The sequence below is a fragment of the Poecilia formosa genome, unplaced genomic scaffold (genome assembly GCF_000485575.1).
Source record: "Poecilia formosa unplaced genomic scaffold, Poecilia_formosa-5.1.2 Scaffold176, whole genome shotgun sequence".
Lineage (NCBI taxonomy): Eukaryota > Metazoa > Chordata > Actinopteri > Cyprinodontiformes > Poeciliidae > Poecilia > Poecilia formosa.
In genome coordinates, this window is record NW_006800115.1 from 214676 (window position 1) to 223965 (window position 9290).

Sequence of the window (9290 nt, forward strand, 5' to 3'; positions counted from 1 at the left end):
AACAAGCCAACAGCAAAGTGGCTGTTTGGTGTAAAATTGGGGAGGTGGACTGTACAACTCCTAGTACAGACTTGTAGATGTTTTTGTGTCAACACATTATGCACAGTCAGTAATAATATTTATATACAAGTAAGAAAATGTACAGAAAGGAATCACAACCCACTGTTCTCAACATGTAATCCTTAATTTGAAACATGATTAACCCCCACCTAGTAATAAAATGTTCTGACCCAGAGCTCAAGGAGGGGGGGAGGGGTGAGAGCGGGTAAAGAGGGGAAGGTTAGGAGGAGCGGCTGGGTGGGGGGAGATTTGGGAGGGAGTAGGGGGAGATGAGGAGGTGATGAGGGCTGCAACAAACTGCCCAGATTGCACACAACGGTAAATAAACGTTGAATTATAGTTAGAATGGTTGATTTTTGGTTGAGGTCAACAACTGATGGTGGATCAACCATCAAACAACCATCGACCTCCAGCCAAGTAACCAATGTTGAAACTGTGTCATTGAATCAATGTTGTTTTGTGGTTGAAACCTAATGAATGAAATGCTGATGTCTGATCAAAACGGGATCAATGTTGAATCAATACATACTGTTTTGCTGCAACCCTTCCCCTCCTCTTTTCCTCATCAGAGCTCTGGGTCAGAGCATTTTATTAGTGAGCGGGGGTTATCACATTTTAAATTAACCACTGTAAAGAATAGTGGGTGATGATTCATTTCTGTACATTTTCTTACTTTTTCATAAAAAGTCCTACTGAATGTTTGTGTGTGATATATTGACACAAAAACATCTACAACTTACTACAAGGAGTGGAGCGGTCCACCCCCTGCTATTTATATTGAGGAGTAGATGGGGCCAGGTGAGGGGTGGGGGGAAGGGGTGTGTGTGTGTGTGTGTGTGTCTTTGGCGAGTGGAGGGAAGGGGGTTGGGCGTTTGAATGGCGGGTGGTGGTGGAGGGGTGCAAAAAACAGCTTACATTGATTGAACATTTAGATTATTAGTTCTTCCCCAAACCTTATCCTCAAGGCAAACTGACCTGCATGCTTTCAGTTCAGCAAAACCCTGTTAATCAGATGTCAATTAAAATCATGTGTGCTGAATTAGGGAAATGCCTAAAACTTGCCTGGTGGACCGGTGCTGAAAAACACTGGATTTGATGTTGGCATTTCAATCAATGGATGTTAACTGGCTAGAATTGAATGGTTGATCCAGCTTCTGTCGTTGATCTTAACCATAAATTCAACCTTTGTGATCATAATTCAACATTTAATTAACATCTTTTGCAAAAACACAAGTGGCTGTGTGTTTGGGACATCCCACACATGTAAATGGTGGGGGTGGACTGCTCCACTCCTTGTAGTAAGTTGTAGATGTTTTTGTGTCAATATATCACAGACAAACAGTCAGTAAGAATTTTTATTAACAAGTTTAAAACTGTACAGAAAGGAATCACCACTTACTATCCTCTACAGTGTTATTAAAAATGTGAGAACCCCCGCTCAGTAATAAAATGCTCTCACCCAGAGCTCTGATGGGGAGGGGAAGAAGGTGTGTGGCAAAACAGCTGACATTGATTCAACATTGATCAGATGTTGATCAGACCTCAGCATTTCATTCATTAGATTTCAACCACAAAACAACACTGATTCATTGACACAGTTTCATCAACAGTTAGAATTGAATGGTTGTTTGATAGTTGATCCACCATCAGTTGTCGACCTCAACCAAACATGCAACCTTTGTGATAATAATTCAACATTGAATTAACATCTTTTGCCAACAAGCCAACAGCGTAGCAGCTGTGTGGTTGGGCCATCCCACTCATGTAAATGGTGGGGGTGGACCGCTCCACTCCTTTTAGTATGTTGTAGATGTTTTTGTGTCAATATACCACACACAAACAGTGAGAATTGTTATGAACAAGTAAGAAAATGTACAGAAAGGAATCAGCACCCACTATCCTCTACAGTGCTTAATTTAAATGTGATAACCCCCGCTCAGTAATAAAATACTCTGACCCAGAGCGCTGATGAGGAGGAGAGGAGGAGGAGGGGTGAGGGAATACATCTGACATTGATTCAATATTGATCAGATGTTGATCAGACATCGGCATTTCAGTCATTAGATTTCAACGACAAAACAACATTGATTCAATGACACAGTTTCAACGTTAGTTACTTGGCTAGAGGTGGATGGTTGTTTGTCATTTGTCGACTTAAACCAAAAATCAATGATTCTAACTATAATTCAACGTTGATTTAATGTTGTGTGCTATCTGGGGTGAACGTTTGGTCATCTGTAGCAAAGGATGCATCTGCAGCTAAAAATTCCTTCTAACAACATGTGAAATCTCAGGCCTTTCTGCTGCACTTAATATCAATACACTGCAGGGCTAATAATGTAGATTTTTTATTATCCGATTTATAACAGCAAAAGTACTTAATAGGAGATTATTTTTTAGAATTTGAACCAAATGGAGCTAAAACTGTCATTTCTGGATATCAAGGTTCTTTATGACTTACATTTTTTTGAATAGAATTGTTTTACTTGCTGCTCTGAGGGTGTTATTCTTTCAGCAAATGGCATGTTTCAGAGTCTGTGTACTTCAGTTAGCAATTATTCAACTGATAAATTTGTTGAATGTTTCAATTATCGATTCATTACAATTGATCTGATGAACTGCTGCTGTTGTGAGGTTTTAGTGGATTGCTTGTGATTTTTCAGGTCCCATCAGTCAGAAGATGTATGCTGTTCTGCCCTGCGGAGGAATAGGGGTGAGGCTCTCTATACTCTGTGTTAACCTAACCTCTATCAGAGGTCCTAACCTACGCTCCATGCTGCCCTCTGCAGGTGGACAGTGACACTGTGTGGAACGAAATGCACTCATCAGCAGCAGTTCGCATGGCAGTGGGCTCAGTTATTGAGCTGGCCTTTAAGGTGGCTGCAGGGGAGCTGAAGGTAGAACACACAAAAATTCTCCTCAGTATCATGTACCATCTGAACTGACCTTTACTCTTAAGTGTATATTTTTCTATCAGAACGGCTTTGCAGTTGTGCGTCCACCTGGTCACCATGCAGAGGAATCCACAGCCATGTCAGTATCTCTACCTCTTTATTTTTAAAATAATCTACATGTTTTATCAGATCTGCAAGCCTAGGTTCTGATAGAGCTGTGCCTGTTGTGTGGACACAGGGGCTTTTGCTTCTTCAACTCAGTAGCCATCACTGCAAAGCTGCTGCAACAGAAGCTTGGAGTGGGGAAAATCCTCATTGTGGACTGGGTGAGAAGCACAAAAACACAAGCATCACATACAGAGGATGTTCTACTAATTTATGTTAATTTTAAAACAGTGGAGGGATTGCAGGATCTGTAAAACAAATGTTAATAAATGCCTTGCCTTGTGACCAACTGATACAAAAAAGTGGTAGTTTATGCTTTTACATGAGACATAAAAAATATAAAAACCTCTAAAAAGAGGAAAAATTAGTTTACATCAACTCTCCAGTCTAGTAAAAAATTCACACTGATTTTGACTCAATAGGTCACATAACCCAGAAGCTATTGAAGAGAAATACTAAATTTAAACTAAAAAAATAGGTAACAAAAATAAAAATTTAGTTAAAATGGAATAGAAATGCATGTGCCTCATATATAGAGTTTAGTACAATTACGTACTGAGTTCTAGTCAATGTGGCACACATTATATATAAACATTATATTATTTAATATTAATATTATTTAAAATATTGAATATGACTTGACATTTTAATAGAGGGTAGTGTGTTTCATGTAAAAGCATGAATTACCTCTTTTTTGTATCAGTCGGTCACAAGGCAAGGCATTTATTAACATTTGTTTGACAGGAGTGTTTGGTTCAGAAATCTGTTGACAGTCCCTAAGTGAACCTCCGAGCGCTGAGGAGGGAGCTAGAGAACGGCTGGCCGAAATTAACGTTCATAAATTGGATCAACCTTGAGCTAAACGCCGCTTTCTCGGTGAATATTGGAATATCCAATATCCAACTCGAAACTAACTTCACTGCAGCTGCAGGCAGGTTCCTCATTAACATAAAGATGCCCATGGAGAAGTAGAAAAAGGACAAATAGAAAAAGGAGAGGAGGCAGTGACAAAAGGAGAGCCTGTATAAGGAAAAGACAAAACAAAATATGCTTAGGGGAAATGAAAGAGAAAATATATACATTTCTTGACGGAAATGTATGTGTAAGGACAAGGAAAAACTAAATATATATTTATGCTTTTATTTCTTATTATGTCAGTTTTGGTCCTCCATAGCTTTGATGAAAGACCAGCTCCTTTTAGCACAAGTTTCACACAACAGTAGTCTTTACCAATGTCCCATCAAATCAGTTTTTGATGCAAAAATGAATTTGATGCACATATAGTCAGCCATCGTGCGTCATATTTATGAACATACTAAAAACACAATACAAAAGTTCCAGCTTGGAACTTTGTGTGTAAATAAAAGAAAATTGGATTGATTGCATTGAAACTTTAACACATTAAAATCTGTGTAATTAATTCATTAAAATTAATGCGTTAAAGTCTTCGCCCTGATTCAAAAAAAAAATTGACATTCAGCATCTGACATGCTTTCCATGTTAAAATTAGGAAGACTAATTAGGGTCAAAACAAACACCTTTAGTAGTGCTGAAATATGTCTAATTCACTTTTATAGGCTATAGACTGAGATCTTCTGTAGCAAACACATAAAACCATAGCAAATGTTTTTTAATTCCAACCACCTCAAACAAAAGTTTAAGATAAGGTCATGGATGCTGTGTTAGAGAGTCATTCTCATGTGCAGCAGGTATAGCCACCTCCTCAGTCTGAGCACATGTGGCTATATGGCAATGTTGGTGCAACAAAAATGAATTACACTTATTACATTTCTTAGTTTTTAAAGAATGTAAATGTTCTGATTGTTCAGAAGGGATTTTAGTGCCATGTGTGAATATTCAGGCTTTGCTTTCAGTTCAGCATCATTACATGTTTTTACAGAACAAAAATACCCTCTCCTCCTTCACCATGCTTTGCATTTGCAAGACCAAAATTGTCTACTCTCACAAGGTTCAGATTATCCCTGCATATCATTGAGATCAATAAACCACTTTGTTTTGTACAAACTAAATATTCTAAATATTCTTTTTCATGCTGTCTGTGGTCTACATCACTCCTTTTGTTTAGTTTATTTTAAATCAGTTCTTTACTGGGGTTAAAGCTTTGCAAGGCACTATATCTGCAAAGATATAGAGCCTTGCAAAATGTAATGCAAGGCACTACTTTACAACTGACCACTATGTGGGGGCCACATTCAACATGGTGCTCTGGTTTGAGGAGACAATGTGAAACTTTTGATGCAGCCAAACTCTTGGCTTTGACATGGAGTCATGTTGTCTATAACATTATAACTGTCTCATTTTATAATGTGTCAGACATAGCAGGTGATAAAACATTGAGCTATTCAACTGTGTTTATAGTATCCAAGCATCTCACTGACCTTGCCTCTGACTTTACTGTGAACTGTAACTGCAGGACATTCACCATGGCAACGGTACCCAGCAGGCCTTCTACAACGATCCCAATGTGCTCTACATATCTCTGCATCGGTACGATGATGGAAACTTCTTTCCTGGCAGTGGAGCACCAGAGGAGGTATGTATTCATTCAATTGTTTAGTCTTTGTAACCCAGTCAAGACTTTTGTTACATTTTATTTGAATTTTGTTTAATACCCATGGATCATCCATTTACCATTTATCAAATGTACCACTTCTTTCAATTACTCAGTGTAACAAAAGCAGCAATTTTTATTCAAAACTATAACTGTCAAAAATAATCGACATAAAACTGCTGTCTTTTAAATGTATCTCTGCTTGCTCTGTGTAGGTGGGCTCAGGCGCAGGAGTTGGCTTAAATGTAAATATAGCATGGACTGGAGGAGTAGAGCCTCCTATGGGTGATGTGGAATACCTCACTGCTTTCAGGTAAACATTTCCTCACTGGAAGCAGCCAATTATCTCTGAGTAAAATCTGTTTGTACACATTTACTATACAGTGTTCCAAACTGTTAAATCTGAAGCATTTAGGAAATACCTGGATAACTGAAAACCAACACCAACTCATACTACGCTGCAGTGATACATTAGAAAAATTATGCTGTCTGACATTGTTTTGGCAAACTTACATACAAAAGCTACATTAACCTTCAACCTTCCATTGGCGTAACTGGGTGTCATTACTGCCAATGTAAATAACAAACTTACTGTATTTACACTTATTCTTAGCCAGCAGATTCATGTAGGATATGTAAAAGAAGCCAGCAGGGAGACACAAGGATAACACTGTGGAGAATGGGGATGGGAGTAGACGAGAGGAACTGGCAAGGAGTGCCTGAAGAAAAGGTGCTTAAATGTTGGAGAGGTTGAATTATGAACAAAAGACATAGGCTGATGAGCTAACAGGTTGCAAGTATGAGGGGAGAGCATGAGGCAGACTGAGGAGAGAGAGAGAGAGAAAGTGGCACAGAGGGTGATGGAGAGTACACAGGGATTGGGGAATAAATCTAGCACTAAAGAATAACTAGAAACCAGAAATAAGCATAGAATCACTAACAAGAACTTAACTGAAGTAAGACAGATCAAGACTGATCTAATCAAAGAACAAAGAATAATCAAACTAAACCAAACTCCTAAACAAGTAAGGGTAGCACTTTATTTGAAGGGGGTTAAATAAGACTGACATGACACTGTCATAAAAACCTGTCATAAACATGAATAAGCCTTCATGAATATTTATGACTGTTGTCATAAAGCGTCACTCGGTAAATTATGACACTTTTAATACAAAGTTGACATTATTCAAAATGTTTTTGTTATGACAACTTGACATTAACCAGGAAATCATTACTGATATAAATTTGTTATAAAAGTATTACTGATTGCACTTTAAAAATTAGGTAACTTTATGTTATTAAAGGTAAAGTTTAAACAGTAATTGTCTCAAGGCATTTCACAAAAATAGTCAATTCAATTTAATCATGCAGACAGAGTCAAGAGGCCTGTTAACTTTGGAGGAGGAACAGAGACCCACAGCTCAGGTGGAAGAATATTTACAACAACTGTTTGTCAAACAACCATTGTCTATACTGTACTTCTTGTTTTAACAGGGTCATAGATAGGGAATGACACTAACCAGTGTGCACCATATAGCCCAGTAATAGTCATGTACTCTACAAATCTGAACTTTATAGAAGAATGGCAAAATTGTTGAGAGAAAGCTATAAGAAGTCATGTTGCAGTTTGCCACAAGCTATGTAGGCAACAGCTTACAGATCTGTGGAAGAATGTCCTCTGTCAGTTGACATCACACCTTAGCCTTTTTAGCCTAGATGCAACATCCCCATGGAACATTATGGTGTCTGGAGTTTGGGATCTTAAGGAGATAAATTAAGAATACTTTTGCAAATCATGATAATCTGCACATGCAGTGTAAATGTTTTCATAATTAATTTTGGGAAAGCTAAACTGTGAGGCAAACACATGCTCTAAGACCTTGCCTGTTTTGTGTGTTTAGGAGTGTGGTAATGCCCATTGCCCAGCAGTTCAGTCCAGATGTGGTCCTGGTGTCTGCAGGCTTTGATGCAGTGGAAGGTCATCAGTCTCCTTTGGGTGGCTACAATGTTTCTGCACAATGTGAGGCTTTAGTAGCAATCCCACAAACAATTTTTTCTACCCATATTTTTGAATTTATTTTCCCCAACATGACTCCTGATAAATATGTGTTTGCAGGTTTTGGTAAGCTAACACAGCTGCTGATGGGACTGGCAGGTGGGCGGATTGTAATGGCGCTTGAGGGTGGCCATGACCTAACTGCTATCTGTGACGCATCAGAGGCCTGCGTCTCTGCCCTCCTGGGAGATCTGGTAAGAGACAGACTCAAGCCTGATTTGCATGAGAAAATGTGGAATAAGCTACATTGCTAGTACAGTGAAATTAATCACAACTAATATACTGATTAGATTTTTGTCTATCATTCAGTGTGACTCTGGGTTTCAGTGGCCTCAGGAAAAGCCATGTCCAAAAGCCTGCGCCTCCCTGGAAAGAGTCATAGACATCCAGAGTAAGAACAATCACAATATGGTTCACATTAAACACCACAGCATATAGTCTATCTCTGTCTCTGACTGTGTCTTTGTGACTGTCTCCAGGTAAGCACTGGCCTTGCCTCCAGAGTCCGTCTCAAACCAGTAGCCCCTTGCTCCTGGCAGGGTCCCCTGTGGCCCCGGGCCAGTCTGAGAGGGACGAGGCTGAAACACTCAGCGCCATGGCCTCACTAAGTGTTGATGTGGACCAGCCAGGCTCTGTTCCTGAAAACAGAGAATTTAACAGGTCAGTTAAGGTGTAATTGTAACCATTCTGTAGCTTTAACTAATACCTTATTGCTTTTCAGCTTTAGAAATGAGAACATCTTTTCAGAAATCATTTTGCAGCCTCTCACAGGTTTTCTTTTATGCTTGCCCTGCATTGCTTTATTGCCTGAAGAAAGACATCCTCACAGCATAATACTGTCACCACCATTTTCCTCTTGATGCTTATTGTTAAGCATCACAAAAATTATATAAAAAAAATGATGCACAACAATATATATATAAGCGATGCTTATTGTTAATTTTCTATCTTACATAACTTCAGAGGACCTGCCAAAAACTCTTGAATGTGATTTTATGGACAGAAATATTTACACATCCTTTTGTAGTTCACCATTAACCAGTGCCAGGCAGTTCCCTGTCTGGGTGCATCCCAGATGATTAGATCTATTTTGTGAAACATCCTAAATTACATCTAAGTTACATCTACGTTTGTCTATCTGAAAAAGAAACTACAAAGCAGAAAATTTCCCTGAGCAAGTTCATGTTATTGAAAATGTTGCATAAAAAGTAGAATTAGGTGGAGAATAAAACAAAACTGTATGGGTTTATTGACCCTTGAATTTTTTCAGTTCTCATTATGTTTTGTTTTGTTTTTTTCGCCACAACTGTACACTGTGGCTCCTTCACCCCATTACTAATGAATGTAAAAAGTTGGATATAAACCCCAGATGCTATCTGTGTTGTACTATATATATAATAATTCCCTTCTCATCCTCTGCGGGTGGTCGGTCTCTCTCTCACTCTGTCTCTCACTCTCTCTCTCCTTCATCCTCTGAGCTCTGGTCCTCTACCAGAGGCCTGGGAACTTGAGGTTTCTCCTCCAGTATCTTGGCTGTGCCTAG

The 9290-nt window shown here is 38.9% G+C and overlaps 1 protein-coding gene across 4 annotated transcripts in view; it reads left to right on the forward strand.

The window, feature by feature from the left end:
* The window catches only part of hdac5 (histone deacetylase 5), a 93048-nt gene that overhangs the window by 69515 nt on the left and 14243 nt on the right, over nt 1-9290 (forward strand). For 3 of the 4 annotated variants that reach the window (XM_007565474.2, XM_007565465.2, XM_007565466.2), the window contains 10 exons: nt 2724-2773; nt 2850-2957; nt 3038-3093; nt 3193-3280; nt 5554-5673; nt 5907-6004; nt 7593-7711; nt 7808-7941; nt 8057-8138; nt 8227-8407. In XM_007565474.2, the coding sequence (XP_007565536.1) occupies nt 2724-2773; nt 2850-2957; nt 3038-3093; nt 3193-3280; nt 5554-5673; nt 5907-6004; nt 7593-7711; nt 7808-7941; nt 8057-8138; nt 8227-8407 (1036 nt within the window). The remainder of the gene's footprint in view (nt 1-2723; nt 2774-2849; nt 2958-3037; nt 3094-3192; nt 3281-5553; nt 5674-5906; nt 6005-7592; nt 7712-7807; nt 7942-8056; nt 8139-8226; nt 8408-9290) is intronic. The other variant, XM_016678237.1, reaches the window with a different exon arrangement.